This window comes from Vitis riparia, chromosome 18, assembly GCF_004353265.1.
Source record: "Vitis riparia cultivar Riparia Gloire de Montpellier isolate 1030 chromosome 18, EGFV_Vit.rip_1.0, whole genome shotgun sequence".
NCBI classification, from domain to species: domain Eukaryota; kingdom Viridiplantae; phylum Streptophyta; class Magnoliopsida; order Vitales; family Vitaceae; genus Vitis; species Vitis riparia.
In genome coordinates this window covers 32,426,780-32,453,738 of record NC_048448.1, presented here as the reverse complement: position 1 = coordinate 32,453,738, position 26,959 = coordinate 32,426,780, and the positions used below count along the sequence as shown (strand labels likewise).

Below are 26,959 nucleotides of genomic sequence, written 5' to 3'. Positions count from 1 at the left end.
AACCGTAATTTTCCTAAGCACATGTCATTTGGATCATACCAAGGGGACACACTATCTCAATCTTATTAGTTATCATGGTGCCTTTATTATGACTACTTATAGCTATTGTTTTTTATCAACAATAACCCAGTTTATAAAGAATATATAACCGCCTTAAGATCTTACCCATAGGTTAAAACCTCTTATTAATTTGAGCATAAACTTAATATCCTATCAAAGTTAAGAATCTATGCAGTATAGTAGCTTAGTGAATCATGATTACCCTATAACCAATGTCATAATTCACTATAAATTATGTCTAATGTGTAATTAGACATACTAGTGTATTCAACATAGGAAAATCATCTTGATGATCAAGACAAGTCATCTCTTTAATTAAGAGGTAATGCACTGTTGTCTTTGATGGATTACCCTAATCCATAAATTGACTTTGAACAACTTATCATCTTGCAAGAGAATCATGACTTGAATCTTTTATACAACTCTTAATGCATCCAAGTCATGTACAATGCAAGTAATAAGGGTGTGAATGCTCAAAAGATAATTAATGTCAATAAGGATAAATAAAGGCAATCAAAGTCATAATAAATAAAAAAATTAAATACACTTTACCCCTCGACCTATCCTGTGTTTTGCACATTGCCTTCTTAGGTTTAAAATTGAATACATTGCACCCCAAGCTTCCTAAATTGTGGCACTTTGCCTTTTTCATTGGATGGTGTTATTTTAAGTGGACAAATATATCACATGTTGTACACGTGATTGATTAATGAATGGTAGATTTGTAAATTCCCAAACCCAAAAAGCCCCAAACAACTCTCCCTCCTTATGAACCTTTGGATCTAAGTTTTTAATATGCTCTTGCTTCTGCTTGTTAGATCTAAAGATCCCTAAAAAAATTTTGTTATGCACCTTAATGATCCAAGGCTAGGAATGGAGATATCTAAGTATTCTCAACAACTCTTCAATAGTATACTCTTTGGCATTGATCCCCCCTTCTATATCTAACTCATACCGTGTAGAAAAGTTTCAAAAATAACATCTTTAAGTGAAAGAAAATTTTCACCTTTATTGCCCAAAGCGTCTCATCCCTCTAACCCCTAAACCCGTAATTGTAATCCAAACTCTTAAACGCAAAGAATGGAAATGCTATGTGTGAAAAGCTTTATATATGCACTTGTTTTAAATGGTATATGAGAGTTAATTCCTTGTGAAACTCATCAAAATGTCATTAGTTGTAAATAGGTCTTTCGGATAAAATGAAATCTCAATGGTAGCATTGCTCAATACATGACTCACCTTTTTGCCAAGGGTTTTCATGAATGACCTAACCTAGATTATCATGAGACATTTACTCTTGTAATATAGCCTACAACAATTCAAATTATACTCTTTATTACTCTTTCTTATAGATGGGAAGTGCATCAATTAGATGTTAATAATGCATCTTTCTATGGACATTTTCATGAAGAAGTTTTATGTCACAACATTTTCTTTATTGATCAATCTTGACCTAATCATGTCTATTGCTTTCACAAGCCAGCTTAAAGCTTGAAGTAAGGACCTCAGACTTGGTTCACTTAACTCAAGACCTTTATTTTATCTTTAGGATTTGTGAATTCTTGCTACAACTTTGATTTATATGGGTGACTTGTAAAGTTTAGGGAACTTTCTATAGTTTATCCGACATGTTAATACCACTCTCTTCAATCAATTCTCAATCAAATATCACATTCATCTTCATTTTTGTCTTGGTGTGAAGGTAAGTTTGTTGTAGTATGTAGCTCATATTTGAGCGAAAAGACATATGGAGAAAAATGGGCAAAATTCCATAGCGAAGCGGAGTGGAACGAGAGTGTAGTGACTACATTTGCCATTCAGGCTTGTACTTATTTTGTTGTGGGGCAAACGATAGGTTGGGGGGGTGCGGGGGTAACGCCTCCCATGGTATGGTTTAAGGGTATTTTTGGAATTTCAATCCTAAGGGTTAGTATAAATACCCTTTTATGTAAACCCTAATTTTAACATAGTGAATATCATTTTTCCTTATTCTCGTGGACGTAGGCAATTAGCCGAACCATGTTAAATCTCCATGTTTTTCTTTCTTGTTTTTTTTTAATTTTTCGCCATTAATCGTTGCATGGATTCCAATTGTTATGCCAACGAAAGCTTTGATGTTAACAATGTTAGTTCAAGAACACAAAGATAAAATAATCACACATACGATACACGAGGTTTTAACGTGGTTCGGTCAACCATGCCTACGTTCACGGATGAGAGAGAATGATTTCACTATACAATAGAGAATATTACAGATGACAAAATCAAATACAACTATTGGGTTCCCGAAACATCCCATGTTTCCCCACTCCTTGTATTCATAACATACTATGAGCCCTCTCGCTCCACCGAGTATCTCCCGTTCTTCCTCACATCTCTATTTACCTCGTATAGTCTCTACGAGTCCACCTACATTTCATAACTTTTTCCACTCATAACCTAAAATATTTATAGAGATATTTCCAGTAACCTTCCTTATTCTATAAGGAAGTCTAATATTACAATAATATATCAACCTAGAAATATTCTATATAATATTCTTTACAAAAAAAAAAATCTATACTAATTAGGAATTTGGGACACTTCCTAATAAAGTCTTTCAACATCTAGGCTATTCCTCTCTAAAAAAATATATGACAATGACCTCCTTACAATATTTAAATTGGAGCTATCATGATCAAAGAATATGTCACTCCACTTAGTTCAACCGCTTAACTTGCTCAAAATGATGGCTCTTTGCAAGTTGATGCCTCTAAGTACCATAGTCTAATCGGAAGCATGCAATACTTCTCTATATCTAAACTTGACATCGCTTATGGCATTGACAAATTGGCACAATACATGCCTGCTCCAAATCAAACCCACTAGACTATGGCTAAATTTCTCCTATGATACCTCATATATATACACTTTGGACTATGGTCTCCTTCTTCGTTGTATCTAACCACTACACTTGAATGGCTATTCAAATACTGATTAGACAGGCCATCATGATAATTGTACTTCTATTTCAGCATATGTTCTTTTCCTTAGGGGAAATCCAATTTCTTAGTGCTCTAAAAGTAACGGATTGTTGCTCACTCTCTACTAAAACCAATTATCATTCTATTGCCTCAGTGGCTATTGAAATCACATGGATCATCAATCTTCTCCATGAGTTAAGTATCCCTCCTTTTCCAAGCCTCCTCACCTTCTTTGTGGTAACATGCATTAACATTACGTACTTGTGTCCAAATGCCGTATTTCATTCAAAAAATGAAGCATATTTCTTTTGACTATCATTTTATGTGAGACATTGTTACTATTGGTTCTCTCCATGTTACTCACATGTCCACTAACAATCAATTTGTTGATGTACCTACCAAACTATTGTTGAAGTCCCGTTTTGCCATTCTTGTGTCCATGATTGGTGTTTCGGAGAAAAGCACCATCTTGTAAAGGTATTTTAAGAAAGCCTCAATCTCACCCACAAATTAAGAGCAATCAACTATCAAACCTTATGTGTAGGAGTAATCTAGGTAGTCCTATACTTCTACATTAATATATGCACATCTTTTGCCAATCATTTTCTGTCTCAATGTAGGGGGATAAGAGGATGAAACTTTGGAGTTGCAATTTATCTTTCATATTATTTTATTTTATTACTCTATCATTTTACCATTTTTTGTAAATTATAAATTGTCATAAAGTAGTGGGGAGACCAAACGTCTTGTTGGCTTTATAAAGCGCACGTTCAAAAAGTTAGAAAGATATATTTGATGTGAAATATGGATGGAGAGCACTTGAAAATTTAGGGTTGTGGGAATTTGACCTGAGTGGAAATTTGTAGTGATTGCAGAGAGGTGGCTTTGAAGAGATTTAAACCTTGTACTTAGGGTTTTGAAGGGTTTTCATTCATCTAAAGGCTTCACTGGTATCAGTTTTATTTGGAGCTTGACTCCATCATGTTTTGGATCATTTCAAGGATGGCTAATTGTGTTTCATTTTTCTTTTAAGGGTTGCAATATATCCCCTTCTTTTATTTTATTTTTTATTTTATTTTTTTTCTTTGCCTTTATGAAAAGTAGGTAATCAAAAAGACCATGGCAATTTATTAAAAAATTAAGAAATAAATAGATTGACTGATGGAAATAAAGCAAACATGAACTTTTTGTCACATATATGTCTTCACTCTAATGGCTACTTAAACTAGAGGTATATCAAAAGAAAAAAAAAAGGTTAAGAGTGGAAAGAAACATATTGTTTCATCTTTAGTACAATTCTCTCTGCTTTCCATAAAATCTGGTTAAAATTGAGTAGAAAATGAAGTACAAACCTAGTCATTATTTCCAAGTGTGGGGCATTGTACACTACTATGGAATTTATGAAGGTCAGAGAGTTAATTATTAGAAGGTGAATGCCTGCGAATAATGGTTTAGCTTTGTACATATATATGTATATATATTGGCCAATGAGGCAACTGAAGAACAAGCTCCATTATTTGTCTAGAGCTAGAGAGCAGGATTTCATTTTGTGCTTCATATCCTTGATCTTTTAGTGATTAAAAGTTATAATATTTGAAGTTTTTGCTTAGATGGACGATGATGGACGGGCAAGAACAGGTATTTTTCATTTCATTATCGTTTTTTTTCTTGGAAATTACTTTGAACCAATTATAAATATTCTTGCAATTTCATAGTTTAATGCTTTCATGGTGTGCTTCATACAATTCATTCATTCCATTTTTTTCATAGCATCTAAAGAACCGGAGAAAATGATCTTGTCTTTCTATCCTTCTGTTTTGTTTCGTTTTTTCTTTTTCTCTTCTTATTATTAGCTAAGAGATATACTTGGGCAAAAGTTTGTGTGTGGTTGGGAATAAAACATGATTTTTCATTATAATTATTCATTACAAGGATCTAGTTTGATGTTAGTAATACTTGAGATTCATTTCTTTCTGTTAATATTTGTTTTTTTTTTTTGGTGTTTTTTTTTTTTTTAGAATTTGAATCTTAGGGTCTCTTAGACAATTATTTTTAAAAACAGTTTTCTATTTTTCAAAACAAAAAAATAGGAAAATATATTTAACAATTAGAAAGCTATTTTTTTATGTTATGTTTTTAAATGTAGATAACTAGACGTTTTCAAAAAACATTTTTTAATTGTTTTAACTTGTTTTCTAAAGACTGTTTTAGAAAATAATTATATATGTAAAATAATTAAAAATAAAATAGTATATATAAAAATTATTTTTAAAATATATTTAAAAATAGATTAAAAATATTTTAGGTTTATAAATAGACTTTTTGTTTTATAAAACATTAGAGACCAATTTTTGAAAAATTGATTTTCAAAATTATTTTTGAAAACAACTATCAAACAAATCTTAATCTCTTTTCTAACTTGTGAAATTAAACTGGCCTTTAAAAAAAATAAATAAATCTTCATAATAGCATAAACAGAATCTTCAATTTGGTTGTTTTAATATCTTTTGATCACACCATCTATAGCTTTTACATGTCAGGATCTCTACACTTGAAAAAGAAGCTTATTGAACCACACCATAAATTTTCAATCATTTGTATATATATATATATATATATATATATATATATATATATTTTTTTTTTTTTCTAAATTGAATAAAATTATATGTACGATGAGCACATCCACGACAAGCCTGGGAACAAAGCTTAAACAATTATTGTACTGAAAAGTGAAGTCGAATGCTCAATGTCACAATAATGAAGCTCATGACTTGGTCCACTATTTATGTAAAAAGAAAAAGAAATTTGTCATTTCCATGGCCAAAACCTTTTTTTTTTAATATTTTTTAGTTTGAAAAGGAAAAACATACAAAAGTACCTAGTTTTGAATCACATTCAATTACTAAAGCATGATTAAAAAAATTATTTCAGCATTAAAAATTATTTGTTTCAAAAAACATTAGATTTTATTTGATTTCGTTGAGTATTAAAGAAAGATACAAAATGCTAAAAAAAAATGAATTTTTAAAGAAAATCAAATATAATTCAAATTGGTTAGAAATTTATTTATTTTTCTATTATTTAATCTTTATAAAAAAGATTTAAAATAAGTAAGATAAATTTGAAATAATATATAAAAATAATTTATTAATTTTAAATTATTTTTTTTCCTATTTTTCTTCTTTGTTTTCTTTCTTTTGTGTTTTCCCTCAAGATTTTCAAGAACGAAGCCTTTTTAACAACTATATATATATATATATATATATATTGCGTTATTTTAAATGTGAGACTATGTCCAATAATTTTCAATTGTTTGAAAAAGTACATTTTACTAAATATGTTTTACATTTAAAAAAAAATTAGCTATCATATAAAATAGAAGATAATATCCAACAACTTTAGTATTTTTTATTTTTTATTTTTGCATTAATTGAAGACATAGGTAAACTTGGGATGAAGAAAGAAACCCTAAAGTGGAATGGCTTGGTCCATGTGACAATTAATAAAGTAGATAATGATTTAGTCCATTATAAATTGCCCAATAACTTTGGAGTCTAAATGGTGATCATGTCCCACCCACTTGGACCAAACAGCACATGTTGGTACTTGCCCACAACACCTACAAAATTATCTCATAAAATATGAAAAAAATAATTAAAAATCACCTTCTTCTTTTATATATTGTAATCTTTTTGCAACTTCTTCCTCTCAAAATATGGTAGAATTTAAATTTTAATTAAAAATAAATACGAAGAAAAGAAATCTAAGGATTATTTATTTAAAATATTAGGAAGCTTATCACTAAAAATTTCTATAATTTCAATATTGAGATTCTACCACCATTGGCAACTAAGTTGGTAGATATTTCAAACCAGAGGCAACAAGAAAAATGACTTGGGTAGACTTTAATAGATCAAAAAAAAAAAGAAAAAAAAAAAAAGACACCTTTAGTCTATAGAACATTTTAAAAGAAAACATAACAAGAAAAATAACTTTAGCTAGACATTTAAAAGAAAAAGAAAAAGGAAACAAGGAAGGCGACTTTAATCAATCAAACATTTCGAAAGAAACATACTAACAAAAATGTCTTTTAAGTGGAGGAGACATTTGAAAGAAAAGAGAATAACACAATGACTTTATTAATCAGTGGAAAACATCATCCCTCAAAGAAAAACTTTAATCAGTAATCCTTTATAAGAAAAGATAAGAAGAAAAATGACTTTTAACTTGAGTAGACATGTAAAAGATCAAAAACAAACAAGGAAGATAACCTCAATCGATAAGTGGAATGCACCACCCCAAAGCACATAATACTGTTAAATCATTAAGTTTTAAATTATTTTTAAACATTATTTTACTCGTCGACTACATTTACTAACTTTCCTATGGCACAGCTTGTTAATACATAGGTATAAGTTGCTTACATAGGTATATACAAAAGTATATATATATAGAAAAGTAACTTAGATTATGTTTGATAATAATTATCGGAAGCATTTTTAGTATTTTTTGTATTTGAAATATAAAAATTTTCAAGTATTAAAAATGTTAAAAACGCTTCCTAAAATAACTATCAAACGAAAGTTTAGTTGATATTTTGAATAGAAATTTAGGTTTTGTTTGATTCGAAAAACACTAAAAAAAAAAGAAATATTAGCAAAATGATTTTTCTTTTATTTGGTTTTACTATAAAAAAATATAAAAGAAAGTTAAATATAATTAAAATAAGTGAGAAACTTTTATATTTTTTAATTATTTAATTTTTATATAAAAGAAAATAAGTCAAATAAGTTTGAAATTCGATATAAAAATAAATTTTTTATTTTTTATTTTTATTTATTTTTTTTCCTATTTTTCTTTTCTATTATCTTTCTCTTACATTTCTTCTCAATTTTTTTTTTCGAAATTAGACATAAAATGTGTTTGACGGTGTTTCTACTAAAAATGTTTTTAATGAAAGTGTTTTTAGAATAATTACCTATCAAGTATTTCTCTAAAAAACATTACAAGTGATTTTCTAACATTAAAAGTAATTTTTCATATTTTTAAAAGTATTTCTTAAATTTTGCCAAACATTTAATTTTTTCTAAAGACATTTTAAAGCTAAAAACGCTTCCTAGGAAAAAGTTGCACCATCATGAAAAACATATAGACTAATCCCTAAAACCTTAACTACCTGCGTTCAAAATAGTTAATTAATAAAAAAAATATCCTTTAACTTCACATAAAATTCTAATGATATATGGTTAAATTACATTACAAATAAATAAATTTTTTCCAAGAATAATCAGTCATCATTGGACCAACGCATGCATAAATTAAGCAGTGTCCTAGTAACAATCACTGATTCCTTATTTTTGTAAAATGGTGTGTTTTACAGGGACAGTGTGGACAGCTGCAGCTCATGCAGTGGCAGCAGTGATAGGATCAGGAGTGTTGGCTGTGCCGTGGAGTGTGGCTCAGATGGGATGGCTTTTTGGTCCCCTTGCCCTCTTCACCTTTGCTGTTGTTACTTACTACACTGCTCGTATGCTTGCGGATTGTTATAGAACTCCTGACCCTGTTCATGGTTCAAGGAACTACACCTACAGTGATGCTGTAAGAGCATGCTTAGGTATTTATATCACCATGCATATGCATTACTTCATGTACGGGTTAAAAACAAATTTTCGGTTATTGACCAATGTTTGAAATCCCAAATTTGCATGACAACATGTTATATACACTTGTTGGGATGTGGTATAATCGTTTTTAAGTTTAAGGATGAGTCAACCAAATGATGACTTTTAGAACAAATATAGGAATGGCTATGGGGTGGGTCTTTTCAGGTACCCGCCCCGCCCCACCTCTAATGGGACGGGATTTAATTTTAATAAACAGGTTTGGAATGAGTTTGAAAATTTTTTTAATAACCCGGGGTGGGTTTCGGTATTGCCCCACCCCGCCCCAATTATATATCTAATTAATTTAATTTTTATTTTAATTTTTTAATATATAGATAATAATAAAATAAATTATAAAATATATAATAATTTAATTAGTTATAAAATATACTTATTTTAATATAATTAAAAATTTTAAAAGTAATTTTTTTTTAGAAAAATTAAAATTTTAAAAAAAGTTAAACGGGCGGGTATGAGAATTTATCATACCCTCTCGTCCCGCCCCTTTTAATTTTTTAAATGGGATGGGGATGAGAATTGTTTCGAATAAACGGGACGGGGTTGGGATGGGGATGACCCGTCCTAAACTCGCCCCGTTGCCATCCCTAAATAAATCCATGTGATGTGATGAAATGGATCATCCAAATGATGACTTTTAAAACAACTCATGTGATGTGATGTTGAATGTCATAAAAAATTTGACTTACCTTCATTAAACACCAATTATTTTTAATATAAGATGCTCCAAACCCGATTCAATAACATTTTTCTTGATAGTTTAATATATATATATAAAAGACTTTTTCCCTTTTTATTTTTATTTTTATTGATTCTTTTATATAATTAATTTTTGTACGTCTTTTTTCTTCATCAGGAACAAGATATGTCTACATTTGTGGCATTATTCAATACATCCTTCTTTGGGGTACCATGGTTGGATATGTGATAACTGCTGCTACAAGCATGGCGTGAGTTTCTTCTCTTTGAATTACTACCTGCAAAAGTCCGAGGCCATGGCTTCTATATCATTACATTTCATACTACATACTGTTGATTTTTAAAATCCCATAAATGATCATACAAAATTCTTCAGATTGAGAGTCATAGCATTGCAGATACTGGGCTTTTGTTTGATTTTTGAAAAGTTTGAGGGAAAATACAATGGAAAATAAAAATAAAAATGTATGTATATAAACACTAAAGATTATTTTATTTTTGCATTTGAATTAATTTATTATAAAAAATATAAAAACATAATTTTCCCCTTTTTTGTATATAATCTATATATTTATCAAATAAAAAAAATATACATGTTTTATTATTTATTTGATATAATTGAATACATTTAAATTAAAATAGGTTTTAATTTTACTATTAAATATATTTTAAAATTAAACATATTATCATATTATTATTGTAAAATAATATTATGCAACTTAATAATAAATGTATACTTATAAAATTTATAATTTTTAAAAATATTTTTAAAATATCTATTTTTTTATCTTATATATTTTTTTAGAGTATTTCTTATTGAGTCTAGTAAAAATAAACAAAAGTCTATATCGTTGAATACATTTAAATTAAATTGGATAATAATTTTAATATTAATTATATTTTAAAATTAAACATGTTATCATATTATTATTTTAAAATAATATTATATAACTTAATAATAAATATACACTTATAAAATTTATATTTTTTATCAACACATATAATATTATCATCAAATATGATAAATTATATCATCCATATATCAAAATTTTCAATAAAATAAATTTAAAATATCTATTATATTTTTAATTACATTTCTATAATGTTTTACTTATATTTTCATGAGTTTTGATCAATTTTAAACCTACAAATTTTTTTTTCAATATATTCGTAAAATCGAAATACCGATATATTCGTAATTATCAATATTTTCATCCTTACTCTTAACTATATAAATGTGTTTTATAGTTGTGAGGGACCTGTTGGGTTCAAAGTAGACAATGCTAATAGGGTTGGGTGTGGGTTATTACAAATGGTATCAAAACCGATCTCCGACCCTAATATGTAGGTTTGTTTGACCTTGTAAGGGGTGTATGTCCATTTGGTTCTACAATCTCGTGGGATACACTAAGAACATAATTGTATTAGAGGTTGATTGTAATATTTCACATCGGATAGACAAGAAAGTTTTTAACACCATATAAATGTGGGTTCCTCTTAATTATATAACCTTGTTTTTAAGTCATAAGAACTCAATTGGATTTTTTTTTTATTGATTATTGTTCAATAATTAATATATTTTCACTGGCTCTATGTTTGTTTGTTGTATTAGTTCTATCAAAAGAACGAATTGTTTCCACCAGAAGGAGCCAAATGCCGATTGCAAAGCCAAAGTGTCGGGGAATTTGTTTATGCTAATTTATGGGGGAGTAGAAATTTTATTGTCTCAATTTCCAAGCCTTGAGAAAATAACAATACTTTCAGTTGTTGCAGCTACAATGTCATTTGGCTACTCATTCATCGCCTTGTATTTATGCATTGAGAAATTTGCTTCACACCATGACTTGAAAGCCAGCAATTTAACTGGAGTGGATGTGGGAAAAAATGACATATCTCAATCCACTAAAGTTTGGCAATCTTTCCAAGCTCTGGGAAACATTGCCTTTGCTTACACCTTTGCCAATATCTTGATTGAAATTCAGGTACATTTGGGAAATGGGGACTATGATTTATACTGAGAAATGTATTTTACTTGAGCTTTGTTTGGATCTTGAAGTGAAAATGAAGGAGTCTTAGGGCTTATTTGGTAGTAAAATGCATGTTGATTTTTTGCAAGTGAAAACAATGAGCATATTCATTTGTGAATTTCTTTCAAATATTTTTTATGTTTTTGAAGTATTTGTTGGATTGTGAAACCTAAATTAGTTTTATTGTGCTTTACTCGAGATGCTAGGGGTTGAGCTAGTAGGGATCGAGCCATTCGATCAACTCGCAGGGATTGAAGACCATTTTATGTTTTAGAGTTTTTTTTTTTTTTAGTATGAGGTCACAATTGAGAGGTTTTTTCAAGAGTTTCATCATTTTAACCCTTCTCATTTCTTTTGATTAGTGTATTCTTGAGTGTTTATGCACTCTATGGATGTAAGGATTATAAGGATCGCATTGATTGTCAAACCACATTAAAAATCTTGTTTTCTCTATATTTTCTACTCGTGTGGATGCATTGTTTGATTAATAGTATTACCCATTTTCCTAAAATGTTTCTAAAAACATTTTTTTTGTTTTTTTTTTTTGTTTTCCTTATTTCCATTCTCTACTTTCTTGTTTTTTTTTCTTTGTTTTGTTTTTCTCCATGGTTTCCCATATTTAAATGAAGGGTTTGTATATAGTAATCGGCATAATTGCTAACACCTTGTTTTTTAATATCTATATGAAGGATACATTGAAATCACCTCCAGCAGAAAACAAAACAATGAAGAGAGCAACACTATATGGCATTGGAGTGACAACAGCATTTTATCTGTCCATTGGGGTCATGGGTTATATGGCCTTTGGAAATGATGCTCCTGGAAATGTTCTTACTGGATTCCATGAACCCTTTTGGCTTGTTGATCTTGCTAATTTTGCTGTCATTATACATTTAAGTGGATCTTTCCAGGTACTACTCCATTTCACCTTCCCCTATCCATAATTTTGAAAATAGAAAACCGTTTTTAAAAAACATTTTTTGAAAACGGTTTTTCAGAAACAACTTTCTTTTGTATCCTAGAACAAAAGTTTGTTTTAAGAACTTTGAATATTTGCAATTTATTTTTTGTGCCTAGTTTATTTCCTAAGGATGTTCATCATCTAACTATTTTTCAGGTATTTGCACAACCAATCTTTACAGTATATGAGAAGTGGATAGCATCAAGATGGCCACCTACAAGCTTCTTTCTCCATGTCTATACAATAAAGCTTCCATTCCCCAGACCATGTCTCTTCCAATTCACCCTCTGCAAGCTTCTTCTCCGCACCCTTTTCATCATCCTGACCACAACCATTGCTATGATGCTTCCATTCTTCAATGCAGTTCTGGGTTTTCTAGGAGCCATTTCATTTTGGCCATTGACGGTGTATTTCCCAGTGACCATGCATCTGTCCCAATCAAAGGTGAAGAGAAGAAGCCGTGAATGGATGATGTTGCAGAGCTTGAGCATGGTTTCACTACTAGTTTCAGCCATCGCTACTGTTGGTTCAATTATTGATATCGTCCATAGACTAGAGCATACTAAACTATTTAGTGCAAAATTGTAGGCATGCAAGCTTCCATTTTCATCACACTGGTTTTTGCTTATATTTGTTCATAAGTTGTCGAGCTGTATGTTATGCTGGCAGCAAGCGACTATGGATCCACCAAAACTCTGAAATTGTTATCCCCTCGTTGTAATAAGTTCTATATTCTTATTTCAATTAAGAATTTGATAAGAGCATTTAGAGATTAATGCTAGATTGTGAAGAGTGAATCAATCTTGTTAAGCCATTAAATTTTGTAGAGAAACCAATCAAATAGTTGATTATTTAGTTAAGAAAGAAATATGCAACTCAAAGCAATGTTTCTTCGGACCCCTTCCGTAGTGGAGGGTCTGTGCAAATCCTGAAAGGATCGAATCAGGGAGGGCTCGACCTCTCAAATTTCATGTTAGAGGGCATATTCCTGTGCCTGGTTCTCTGTGATACCTGCTAAATTCCTTTTAACTACCAACCGATTCAATCTAGCTCCAAGCAAGATTTCTTGTATGATATTCAAAAATTAACCCTTGAACAAGGTTACAACTACTTGAACAACAGCGTTCCAGAGTTTTCCTGCCACTGGGTGTGGACAAAGCTGGAGTTCCTATGAAGAATAAATCACCCATACAGCATGAGCGGCCCATAGATTCCTCAAAAATGATACTCTCCTTTAACTCTAGTCTCTATTTCTGGGCCTTTTGATGCTGTGAATTACATAACCTAAGACACCCACAACATACTCGATTAGTTGCAGAAGGGCACAACAACCTAAACAGAAGGCAAAGGCAACCCTCATGATCAAGTACCCAGCTTATCATGACTATGGACCTATCAGTTTAGATTAGCTTAGCCTGAAAGGATTCCTGCATCAGAGCCAACACTCTGTAGAAAAGATGTAGCTGCATTTGATTTTTTGATTTCATCATAATCTCTGAGAGTTGCAACTGCTTATTTTTATTGATGATCATCATATACCCTACCCAACTCCCTATTTCTACAAGAATTTTAGTCGAACGGGCATCTTAATTTTTCATCTCTTTCCCACCCAAGATATATACTTGAACCTCAGCCATGACAAACTTCCCTCACCCTCTGTTGAAATTGGAACAAGAGAAACCTCATGCAGTTTTCCTCAGACAACTGACGGAACCTACTGCTACAAACAATATGTTGGAGACCAACTTTCATAACCAAATTTATACCAACAAATATATCCAAAACCAATTTGCGAAATTCTGAATCTAATCTATCTACGTTCCCTCTTTTATACTTACGTTTTTTTTCCCTGATTTTCCATTTGTCATCTCCACCTGTGGGGCATACTCAACACAATTCAAACCAGTTTCCTGAACCATCCTACTTCATATAAGACACATTCTATACCTAGACCAGAGGACACATTAATAGCAAAAGCATGAACAGAACTCCTCATCTCCATCATTTAAACTGTCTAGCACACGGTGTATGTGACAATCATAACGGAACCTTACCTACATTTTCAACTAAGTAATTCCAAACCATATTTATAATCTAAATCCTCCTACGTTTGGGAAAATTTCTTTTATTTCTCTCCTTTCTTTCTTTTTTTTTTTTTTTTTTTTTTTCCAAATTTGAGACTAAGCAGAAACTCTACTATCAATGACACCATTTTTGTCTAAAGAACTGAAAGAGCAATACTGAAGAACTAGACTTTCATCAAGCACAAACTGAACATATACCAACTTCAAAATTTCAAAAATGATAGAATCTGTCGAATTTTCTCTGTAGACTCCATTTGGTTCTCAGGAAAGAAAAGAAAATGCTTGGAACTATGCAACAATAATATGTTTCTCAACCATTTTCAGCCCATTTTCATTCCTTCATTCTTTTCAATATTCAACATTCAATGGAAATGACCAAACCTATATAGAATTCAATCATTCGAAAAGAGAACATAGAATTTTTCACCTGGAGAGCTTCAAATTTTCACCTTAATTGAAATAAAAAGAAGCTAATGCACAGAAAACAGCTTCAAAAAGAACCTCAAGAGTATTTCAATGTGAAAAACCAAACACCATGTAACACTCCAATCCTACAACTCACATCTTCCTCATAGAATATCTAAATGAAACCCAAAATTTCAGAAAACAGTTCATGAAAGCAATCCATTTTAAAGCAAATTTCACAATTTACCCTCCTTTTTCCACACTCTTTCCTGAGACCCAAACAGAGCCCTACCAAAACTTATCTGTGTGTACAGATAGAATCCAATTCAACCCTAGTCCCCTCAATTGGAGTTTAAGCCTCCATTTGAACAACAAAAAGAACACAAAATGCCCACAAACATTTAAGCAATAAATCCAATTTTAATCAATATTGACCATTTTCCCTCTCGAGACCACACGGAACCCTAAAACCTTACCCACATTGACATACTGGATATAGACACCTAAATTAAATCAGAAAACTTCAAAGTTTCCCCTCAATCGAAGGCATAAGGCTCCATTTGGATCTCAAAAAAAAAAAAAATAAAAAAAAAATCCCAAATTCTGATAATCCAGGAAAGCAATTTCATTTCAATCCATACTCCCACTTTCCCTCCTTTTTCCGAGGTCCAAACGGAGCTCTAAAATCTCCAACAGACTGGGAAGAGAAAATTTTCCCTCGATCAAAGACTGAGGGCCCATTTGGATCTCAAAAACCCCCCCAAAAAATCTGAAAAGCTAAAAGAACCAATTTATTTTGAATCAATAATTCCCACTTTTCCTACCTTGCCGGAAACCTAAAAATCTTACCTCGTCACATCCAAAACACAATCTGTTTACAAATATAAGAAGAAGTATTCGATTTTTACACTTATAACAAAACCAAAACCAAATTAATAAAGAAATCAAAGACCACCGCACCCACTGGAGCCAGCCTCACCAGATTGATTTCCGGCGTCGGATTTGCGACAGCCATGATCATGATGGTGATGATGGTGGTCGTCGTCATCGCTATCGTCCTCGTCAAAGGGCTTCTCTTTGTGGAAGATGCAGCACTTCTTGGAGCTCTTCCTCTGGAGGAACTCGTTGTCGACAGTGCCCTCCTTCCATGTCACCTTCTTCTTGGGATTCAGCCGCAGCACCAGCGTCGTTTGCTGCTGCTGCTGCTGCTGCTGTTGGGGTTGTTGAGGTTGCGATGGAGATGGGTTTTCTAGGGTTAGGGTCGTGGTGATGGTGGAGGAGGAGGATGGTGGCCTTGGCCTTGTCCTTGTCCTTGTGGGTCGAGCCATGGTTGTGGTGGTTAGGGTATCAACGGCGGAAACAGAGACATATAGCGGCCAATGATGAAGAATGTGCCGCGAATCTTCTTTCCACCTTCAAGAATGGCTTTGTTTATTTATTTATTTATTTAAGTAAATAATTATATTTTTAAAACTTTATTAAAATTGTGTTTTTAAAATACAATTTTTTAAAACACCATTTTTCTAATATATATATATTTTAATCATAAAAATTATATTTTTAAATAACTATTTTAGTACAAATTTCTAAATTCTAGTCCGAGTAAAATAGTTTGTTTAAAAAATTAATTTAGGTGAAATAATCACCAAAATTTTTAATATAATCCATCTCATTTTTTTTATTGAAAAATAACACATTTTGACATAAATATCCTTCCACCATTTTGATTATTTACACTAAGGTTTTACAAAAGATTGTTATTTTTTACAAAAAAAAATAAAAATAAATAAGGTTTTTTTTTTTGTCAAAAAGAGATCAAAAAATAATACACGGCATAATAAAATTAAGGAAGTCCTAGAAATCGATTCTCATATCCATTACTCATTCTATTATCCATCATGCATGCAACAAATAGAGAAAATAATCTTCCGACTTAAGATTGGATAGTTGAGTATTGACCATTATTAAATATTCAAAATTTTCAACATATTTATAAGAAAAGTTGATAAATATATAAAACCAATGTATGTTGATACATCACAAGAATGACCTTAATAAAACTTCTTGTATGCTGATGGGACCCTTTGTTTTTTTTCTTCTATTGCTAATTAAAATCATTTGTAGTAAATTAAAGGCAGAGTTAATTTTATTAATTCTTTCATCCAAGCTAGAAATGACACAATTTTTGTTCTCAACTAGATATAGGTATTGAACATGTTAGAACTCAAAAACCTCAAAATAACACTATAATGGAAATTATTCTAAACATATTGCAAATCTCATAAATTAAATTTACTTAAAAAGTGGATTATTATTTTTTTTTTATAACTATTTTCAACATTTTTCTCTTTCTTGTTATACCTTCTGATATTGATCAACAAAACCTAATTACTATAAGGATGAATATCTCTTCATGACAGAGCATGATTTTTAATAGAGCATTATGACAGAGCACCTCTTCATGAGGCCAAAATTGAGCATCTCCTCTTATCCCTTTCTTCTTTAAGCCCAATGCTGATTTTGGAATTTTTAACATAATGTTATTATCAATATTAGATAGATTATCAGGTTTTCAAAATAATCTTCTGCCATATGTTGCCCCTTTTCCTTCCATATTCCATAACTCAATAAGATAAGGGCTAGAAATTATACTTCAATCTATTCCATTGCTTCTCCATTCTCAAGTTATTTTATTTGTGTCACTTGCTTCTCTTTCGTTTCAACCAGTTGGTAAGACTCGAGATCAAAAGACACCATCATTTTCCTCAATTTGTTGGAGTTTCAATTAACGAGCAATAAAATTCCCAGAAGCATTACATTATTTAGTAATAAATTACCAAATACACTAATCTTTTAAAATTGTAGATCAAATAGATAGAAGCCTAATAGATCTGGGTAGTCTATTTGGTTCAGGCAAGTGTCACTTAGAGAAAGAGATCTCCTTTGATTCTAAGAGTATCAAGGCATAGATAAGAAAAACCTTCTAAATCCACAATCTCTTATTGGAAATATAAGCTAATTTGAGTTGGGATGACAATACATCATTCTCTTAGAAACCATATGACGTAGTGGGAAACCCTAACAATATGCAAGATAATCATCATACATTTGATTAATGGAAATGTCATACCTGGAAGCCATAATCCTCTACTTGAAACCCTAACAATTCAAAACCATGGAAAACCATGTGGTAGGCGAGAAATAAGAAACCAAAGAATGAAATAAGAAAAAATAAAATAAAATGATATTTGGTTGAAAGAATAATGAGTGAATCAAAAGGAAAGACCAAGCAAGTAGAAATGTAGGACTCTCAATCTCACATTGGCACCAACAATGGGTTTGGCAAACAAATAGAAATGGTTTTACAATGGGGGTGAGCAAAATGGGTTTGGTAGTAGGATGAACGAGAGAAAAATGTGGGGAGTATATATAGTGATGTTATGGTAGCAAGTCCACTAAGCCATATATAATAGCGACCACCTTTGTCCCACCCCAAAAGTGGATTTTATAGCTGCTTCTAATTACTCCCGCAGCCATAGTTTATGCCATTACCTACAACTTTATTAACCCACAATCATAGGCTGGACGAGAAATTCTTTTCATTGCAATTTAATTATTCACGCAACTATAGGACTCATACCACATTTCATTAGTTGTAGCTCAAAAAATATATAAAAACCAAGACTAGTCCTTTTCTTGAAAAGAGAAAAATGCTCGAAGATTAACACAATTTTTAAGATTGTTTGGATACAAATTTTTCTCCTAAGCTCCATATTTTCCAAGTTATTTGTATTTTTCAAAGGGAAATATATATATTTTCACCTAAACAAGATGTATAAAATAAATTTTAGTTAATTAAAATTTTAAATAAAATTATTTTTAAAACACAAATTCCAAAAATAGAACTTCTATCTCTTATATACATTTGAATCCTATCCCCAAAATACTTATTAATCAAAGAAGGAAAAATATTGTTTTAAAACAATGGGCCCAACTATCATCATAAATGAAAAGGCTAAACCAATCTAACAAGAAAAACGTTTCATAAGACTATAATTGGGTAGTAATTACCTTTATTTTTATCTCTTATATTTGAATACTATCCCCAAAACACTTAAAATTAAAGAAGGAAAAGTATCATTTTAAAACAATGTGCACATGTGTCATTACAAATCAAAAGGCAAAACCAATCCGATAAGCCAAACAATGGATAAGTTTCTTAGTTAGACACTCCATCGATGAAATACATAGTGACAACCATAAGGCTTATTACTCTTATAGGGTGTCATGACATATGTTTTATTTGTATCTTGAGGAGGGAAACATGTTTTTACTTAAACGAGTAGCATAAAATAAATTTTCATTTAATTGAAATTTTCAATAAAAGTATTTTTAAAATACAAATTCCAAAAATAAAATTTAATATTTTAGATAGTAATTAATTTTACTTCTATCTCTTATATTTGAATCTCATCCCTAAAACAATTATAAATCAAACAAGGAAAACTACCATGTTTAATACAATGGGCTCATGTGTCATTACAAATTAAAAGGAAAAACCAATATGATAAGCAAAACAATGGGCTCATGTTTTTTCAACCTTTCACCAACCCTTATAGTCTCTATTGACACACATCAACTTTCTCTCACTTTAGATACACCTTTTCTTCTATAAAAAAAGGAGCAAATATTCTCTTATCACCACCTTCTACACAAATTAAGAAATTTTCTTTAGACATTACTTTTAATTTAAAGGTGGCTCAGGCTTTATCTTCTTTTAGTCTAGCAGTTGTTAGATGAAGAGAGGAAATTGTTTTTCATCATCTCCAATGGAGGAAGAGAAGATGTCTCTTTTCATCATCTTCAACGGATTTATTGAGAGCCATTCCCCAATTTTTGGGGTTTTTCCTAGGTAAGCATTTGAAAGATTTTATCAACTGTAGGAAAAAAAATTTTGATGTAGGAGAAAGTAATTGACATGCCATCCTAACATATTTGATTCCTATTTTATGGCAAATTTTGGCCTCAAATCATGAAATTGATGCTAGTTTGAGGCATTTGCACTACACTCAACACTTCTATTAATGTTAGAATCCCCTTTGTTTATATTTATTATCTAGGTTTTCTTTGGATTTTAAAAAGCTTGAGGGATTCATTAGCATCTTAAAAAATATGAGAAAATAAAGAGAGAAAGTCAAAATAGAATACCCATTCTTTAATGTCTACTTATGACAAGAAAAAGGTAAGGATGAAAGATATACAATGAGTAGTAGTGAGTAGTAGTTCATACATTTTCAAACTCTTAGATTTTATATTTAAAGTGAATAATCATGTAGGAAAGGTGGATGAAAACTTTATTGGCTCAAATTTGTTTTCCTCTTTCTTTCTTTTCTTAACTATTTTTTTTTTCAATTTTTATGATCAAATTTGACCATAAAGTTTCTCTATGGTTTTCTTTGCTTTCCTCATTTTTTTTTTGGTTTTCCCTTGTTTATTAGGTTTTTCCCAACCATTTGTAAAGTCAAAACAAATGCCACATTTTTTTGTCATTTTTTTTCCATTTTCATATCATCCATGGAAAGTATAGAATCACTTAGTTCTTTGTATGTTACAAAATATTTCCTAATATGTTCTGATTCTTTTTTCCTCTTCATTATTATGAGATTTGTTAAATGGTTATAACTATTATTATATATATATATTTTTATTTTCCTCTTCTTTTTCTCACCTTATTATTTATTTGCATTGTATTAATTTCATAATGATACATGCGCAGGAGAGCAGAAAGGGACCCCATTATTTGGTAAGATGGTGTTTGAGCTATTGGTCCTACCTGTTTGATTCCAGGTAGAAATGAAGTTAAATTTATCATCAATGGGAGATCCATTTGGTGCAAAAAGTGTCAAACCAAGGAAGAGTAAGCATGAAGATGAGGATAAATGGTGCAGTCTTGGTTGTTGTTGTATATGAGTAGTGTGAACTTATTGTGTGATAGATATCAAATTAAGAGTCTGTTTGGTAGTGATTTTAGAAAACATTTTAAATATTTTTAATACTTAAATTTTTTTATTATTTAAGTGTTAAAAATGCTATAAACACTTTCTAGAATTACTCCTAAACACACTCTAAGTTAGTTGTATATTTGATAATGAGATCATAAACTTAGGCTATGTGAGATAATAATAATTTGAATTCATATCCATGATTTGGTACCATTTGATATGCAACTATGACATGAAGATTATACACTTCTTCAATGAGAATGCCATGTAGAAATGCATTATGACACCCATTCGATGGATTTGCCATCCATGACTTGAAGCAAACTAAAAGCACCATTCTGATTGTTTAGGGCTTAACAAGAAGGCTGAAGGTATCATCATGGTGATGTCATCCTTTGGTGACAAGTTAGGTCTTATAGAGCGCGATACTACCATCTGGGTTACACTTAATCTTTAATAGATCCACTTATAACCCATCGCATTTTAATTTGGAGGAGAATGAACCAGTCCTCATGTTTCACCATTAAGAGCATCGAATTCAATTGACATTGTTGATCAATTCACTTTGGGTCAAGAAAGACAACAAATTAAACCGCAAAACACAATCCGCCACATTGCAAGGACAAGGCCAAGTGGACCATGTTCTTCTTCTTGCAACTTCTGCTACATTTGCTTACCCGCAAATTAGGCCAAAACACAATGTTTACAGAACGTTGAGGTTGATCAATGAAGGAAGGTGACTCATGTCTGTCTAATCACTTGCAGCTGGGCTGCCAAAGGAAGTAAAAGCCTAAGGGAAGAGCATGGTCATAGACCACCTGATCTTAAACCGCCCTACCTTAGTAGTTCCAAAAGATGCTTTCAACCACATCATATTAAAAAGCAATGAAGAGTAGCACACAATGTCAAGTGCTAGCAATATTCTTTACTTGTCCAAAATTTATTAAAATCAAATAACATAATTTCATTATACCTAGAGTTCAATATGGAATATCTTTGCATGCCTAAGATTCTGGGAGATATCAGCAACTGAACCAATAACAGAAACAAGAGAAACAATCAAACACACAAAACTTAGAACATAAAAGACCATCCAGGTAGGACTTCCCTTCTTGATCTTTGCCTGAATCATATACATGTGCATTGGGAAGTACACTGTTATCGGCCAGAAGGAAATTGAGCCAAGAATGGACAGGATTGCATTGAAGAATGGAAATATCATGGCAACCAAAGTTGTTAAAATGACGAAAACCGTTCGCATGAGAAGCCTGCTGAATGAAAAGTGAAAGGATCTGTTCCTTATGAATGAAAACCTTATGGTATAAGTTCTATTAAAGAATGATGTTGACAATCTTGATGTGAGCAACCTCTCATTTGTAGCAAAAATTACTTGACCAAACACCTGAGAATATGTAAGAATTTGAAAAAAGGGTATATACAGATGTTAGATTCGCTGATTCAACATCAGAAAAAATAAATAAAAATAAGCTAAAATCTCAACTCATCACCAAATGACAAATATCATGATATATAAACCACTGCTTAGTAACATGCATTAATTATGACATCAAAAGTTACATTGACCATTCTGAAATGAACTAATTAATAGGATGCTTTAATCACTTAGTTGATTTCCATAAAAATGCCCTCTTTAGTTTAAGTCCTCAAAATTTTATGATGTATGGTAAGATGGTCTCCAATAACCATATTAAGGGTTTGAAATGCAAAATTTCACTGATTCTGCCCTCTGACATAGAATATGCAGAGGGCTTTTGTAATTCTTTGCATCAAATCTAAACTTCTGTTGTTGCAAATTCACACCAGAGCAGCATTATCAAACGTCAGACAAGAGCACCATTATCAAATGTTCATACTAACAGAGAGCTCACAAAGAGAGAGAGAGAGAGAGAGAGAGAGAGAGAGGACCTGATAACCTCCAATCAAATGAATGATCACAGCAATGTTGCCAACATCAACAAGCCAAACTGGTTCATCAAATCCTGTAAGAATATTTCCTGGAGCATCACTTCCAAATGCTGCATAACCTATGAATCCCAAAGAACAATAAAAGATTGCTGTCCCAAGAATGGTATAGAAGGAGACTTTCTTCATCACTTTATTCTCTGGTGGTGGTGACTTTAAGGTATCCTTCACAAAGTTCAAAACCATTCTTAGAATAAAAACTAATGTCATATATCACAGTTGAAATTCCTCAAATTGCTTATTCCAAAACATAAAACAACAAATTAGGTTGATAAAAAATTACCTGAATTTCTAGCAGCAGCCATGCATAAGTGTAAGCAAATGCAACATTTCCAAGAGCTTGAAAAACATGCCAATATTTGGTTGATGTAGCAATATCCTTTCCCACATGAGCCACCATTATAGTACCTTTGAGCTTATGGGTTGTGGAAAGTTTTGCAATAGATAGACCCAACGCAATAAGTGAATATATAAATGAAGTCACGGTTGCAATCACTGACAGAAACGTAACTTTTTCTAGGTTTGGAAACTGGGACAAAACAATTTCCATTGCTCCAAACGCCATCATATATACATTTCCTTGTACATCACATCTTGACATATGTTGATGGAAACAAATGGATCTCTTCACAGTCCTACGTAGTTCAAAGGAGAAAAAAGGTAAAATAATCGCGAATTTGACTGATCACTAGTGTTAAATGTGATTATGATTAAGTTAGATTTTACTACTGATGTGTATAATGTAATGTGAGTTGCTGCCAAAAAATCTGTCAACACAATTGCTTAACAAAAATTAGGGATTCCTTCACTATAAATTTCATTTTCTTGGATGAGTTTTTATAGAAAAAACTCACGCAATACTAATGGTGGCGGTAATCGTGTACCCAATCATCGTGCCCCACAGTGCTGAATATTGCAAGATGCCACAGATAAGTACATTTCTTTCACCTGCACACATGACATTGATGATAATTTTTTTTGGTGTTAGAACACTGCATTGAAGAGGTTTTCATCATCTACATGATGGAAAGGCTACAGGTGGTGGCTACATAACACCACATGATAAACTTGAAACCAAAGTTTCCATTAACATTATACACATAAGAGGATAGTAGGGTTCACATATCATACCTAAAAATACTCTTACAGCATCCATGTATGTGCGGTTTCTTTTTCCTTTTATCTGGTCAGGAGTTCGATAACAGTCACAGAGAAGTGAAGCAAAGTAATATGTGATTGCCGCAAAGAAGACAATAACAAAGGGTCCAACAATCCAACCCAATTGAGCAAGGGTCCATGGCAATGCCAAAATACCAGAGCCAACAATAGAGGTAAAAGCATGAGGCATTGTTCTCCAGAAGGTCCCTGGATGACAGTCACACAGTTAATCCATTACCTTAAAAAAATACTCAACTGAAGACAAGAATTTTATGATGTCTAACAAATTTATTGTCTTAATATTAATCATTGATCTTGGTGTTTTGGCCCTTATATTATTGATGTTTTCAATAACTATTTTTACAAAAAATGTGGGAAAATCTTCTTAAATATTGATGAAGTTGATTGTTAGGAAAATATGTTTTGGTTTTTTTTTTTTTTTTTTTCGCTTGAAATTTAGAGAGTATTTTTTTTTTAAATTTTTTGCTGAAAGCAATTTGCTTTCAAACTTTAAATTATTTGTTATTTTTTCATTACTTATTATAATTTTTTTACTAAATAGAAAAAATTAAAATATTTGATTTTTTTATAAATGAAAAAAAGTAACTTATTAGTTTTTCTTTACTTTTTAATAATTAAAAAAAATTATAAAAACAAACAACTTAATACTTAACTATATTAAATACTATTTTATTTTAACTTAAGTAAACAAAAAAACAAAAAAAAACAAAAAACCAAACACCACCTTAAAAAGATACTTAAAATGACATAAGGTATCTATATATAGAATGAGGGGAATTGGGGAAAGGAAGAGTTGATGAAGCTGTAAACTTCTATTTCACTTAGTTTGAAAGTTCAAAAAATTTAAAATAATTGGATGAAAATTTTCATTTACAAAATCTTTTGTCTTCTTTTGGTTTTAGTCCAAAAGCTGCCCTATAAATTAGTTCATTGTCCTTTTTTCTATTTTCTATGTTTACCTTCCTATATAACATGCTTTCATGAAGGTTATTAACATTTATTAAGTATTAACTATTGTTTCACAATTTCCTTTATTATGTATATTATTAATAATTAATTTCACCCCTTATGGTTCTTGTCATATCTATTAATAATTTATAATTAAAGAAACGATCAAAGGATATTTACTATTTTACATTTTATAAATGTTAACTAACTTAGGGAATTTTTTTATTTTTTTATTTATGTCTAATTCATCTAGACATTACAAAATTGTATGCTTTATAATTTTTTGCAAAATAAAAATTTAGATGCATTTGATCTTAGCAAATGTCCAATTCCAAGAATCTAAACAACAAATGGCAGTTAGTCATCCTAATTTACTCTTCAAATGACTTACCTATTAATGTCTAACAATATTTTTTACAAAATAATATTTTATTACAATTATATTTTAATAAAATTAAGAATATTTTTATATTATCTATATATGAACACTTCTAGAAGCAAGGCCCGGTTCTTCTCAAAGAAAAATATTGCATTCATCATTTAATTTACTGAACATGAAAAATTGGTGACATCCAATTTCTTCGCTTCTAATCACAACCCCACCTATAAGATACGGCTAAAATTGTAGAAAATATGATTTCATACTACCAAGACCCTTAACCTAGCTAAATCTCCGAATTCATCCTTAGATCCACCTATATAATATTTTTATCAAAGATCTTTTCTTGACATAAACATGAATGCATTAAATTTATATGTATATTGCTAGGAAAATTAATTGTATCCAACTCTAATAACACAAATATAATGAGAATTACCTGTCCTGGCATGACCATCATCTCCTGTGTCCATTAATTGCTAGCTCTTGTTACGAATCTCCTTTGGTATAGAAAAAGAGTAGAGAGAGAGAGAGAGAGAGAGAGAGTTGAATGAGAAGCTCTTGAAGCACAGGAGTTTCAAGGCCCTATGGGAGAGAGAAGTTGTGTACTAGACACATTTATATGTACTAGCCTTATTATACCAATTTAAGGCCCACTTTTTTTCCTAAAAATCAAGTGAAAATCTTCTATGATTTTGGTGAGGTCAATCTCCATTAATGCATTAATGCAATGACAAGTAAAGGATTGTCTTATTATCTCTTTTAATTTAATGCAATTTCTTTATTTGCTAATAAAATAGGAGACCTCACATCAATTGTATAATTGACATTGTATAAAATTAAGGCAATACAGTAAAATTTGAAGTCTCTTTTAATGCAGTTAGTTATTAGCTATAATATGATGGTTGACCTTGTACATAGTAATGTTAATATAATATATAGAGTTATTTGCTTTGGCATTTGGTTTTCTATGGCTAAATAAATAGGAAGTGATTAAAGGTAGGAGATTGAAAAACTAGCACCCTTCAACCATTTAAGACAAGCTAGTTTTAACTTTTAAGAACAAAGTTAAGGTCACTTGACAGAAAAGTGTTGAATTGGGAACCCTATGGACCTAGATTGGACGTAAGAGAAATTAAACTAATGTTTGGTATTTATATACCCTCATTTTGATTTGGGTGAATTAGTTTCAGACTATGAAGATGCATTTGATACACTTGAATAGGCTACAAGAGTAGAGTAGGAATTAACATGCATTAAAACACCATGTGAAAGAGAGAAATGATCAGATCCTTACAAGAATAAGTTTTGATTTATACGATATTAATGATTTGTTATTTCCATCTTATTTATAATGTGTGGTCCAAATCTAGTAATGAATGACAAATAAAATGAATTTCCTACTTTTATTCTTCATATACCAAATAGATCTTGAGAGTTCTACAATTTTTTCCCAAACACTCCTATTTTGGTTTTTCAAATATACAAAACTACCAATTGTACATTTTCTTTTGACTTGCAACAAATTGTTCATCATTGCATGTTAGTATTATTATGTGATTAAGTATATATGATCTAAATAAGT

General features: G+C 30.9%; 3 protein-coding genes across 3 annotated transcripts; 1 reads left to right on the top strand and 2 right to left on the bottom strand.

Moving 5' to 3' along the window:
• The first annotated feature begins 4,466 nt into the window (after positions 1–4,466).
• Positions 4,467–13,186, top strand: LOC117906424 (amino acid permease 8-like). The gene is made up of 6 exons (XM_034819439.1): positions 4,467–4,661; positions 8,407–8,640; positions 9,564–9,657; positions 11,019–11,388; positions 12,123–12,344; positions 12,551–13,186. Exons 1-6 carry the CDS (start codon positions 4,634–4,636, stop codon positions 12,980–12,982), a joined length of 1,380 nt encoding a protein of 459 aa, XP_034675330.1. The 5' UTR covers positions 4,467–4,633; the 3' UTR covers positions 12,983–13,186.
• Positions 13,187–15,661: 2,475 nt separating this feature from the next.
• Positions 15,662–16,296, bottom strand: LOC117906275 (protein phosphatase 1 regulatory subunit INH3-like). The gene has a single exon (XM_034819254.1). It carries the CDS (start codon positions 16,209–16,211, stop codon positions 15,828–15,830), a length of 384 nt encoding a protein of 127 aa, XP_034675145.1. The 5' UTR covers positions 16,212–16,296; the 3' UTR covers positions 15,662–15,827.
• Positions 16,297–21,858: 5,562 nt separating this feature from the next.
• On the bottom strand, positions 21,859–25,847 carry LOC117905729 (amino acid permease 8-like). Its single transcript, XM_034818609.1, has 6 exons — positions 25,814–25,847; positions 24,000–24,233; positions 23,723–23,816; positions 23,152–23,503; positions 22,812–23,033; positions 21,859–22,287 (listed from the first exon to the last, which is right to left on the bottom strand). Exons 1-6 carry the CDS (start codon positions 25,845–25,847, stop codon positions 21,859–21,861), a joined length of 1,365 nt encoding a protein of 454 aa, XP_034674500.1.
• Between the last annotated feature and the right edge of the window lie 1,112 nt (positions 25,848–26,959).

Bases quoted from the DNA above. Each gene is read 5' to 3' on its own strand.
- LOC117905729 (XM_034818609.1), bottom strand. From the start codon at position 25,847: ATGGACACAGGAGATGATGGTCATGCCAGGACAG. The intron at 24,234-25,813 runs GTAATTCTCATT...ACTGTCATCCAG, and splicing joins TGATGGTCATGCCAGGACAG to GGACCTTCTGGAGAACAATG. The intron at 23,504-23,722 runs GTGAGTTTTTTC...TGAACTACGTAG, and splicing joins ACCGCCACCATTAGTATTGC to GACTGTGAAGAGATCCATTT.
- LOC117906424 (XM_034819439.1), top strand. From the start codon at position 4,634: ATGGACGATGATGGACGGGCAAGAACAG. The intron at 8,641-9,563 runs GTATTTATATCA...TTTCTTCATCAG, and splicing joins TGCTGTAAGAGCATGCTTAG to GAACAAGATATGTCTACATT. The intron at 12,345-12,550 runs GTACTACTCCAT...ACTATTTTTCAG, and splicing joins ATTTAAGTGGATCTTTCCAG to GTATTTGCACAACCAATCTT.
- LOC117906275 (XM_034819254.1), bottom strand. From the start codon at position 16,211: ATGGCTCGACCCACAAGGACAAGGACAAGGCCAAGGCCACCATCCTCC.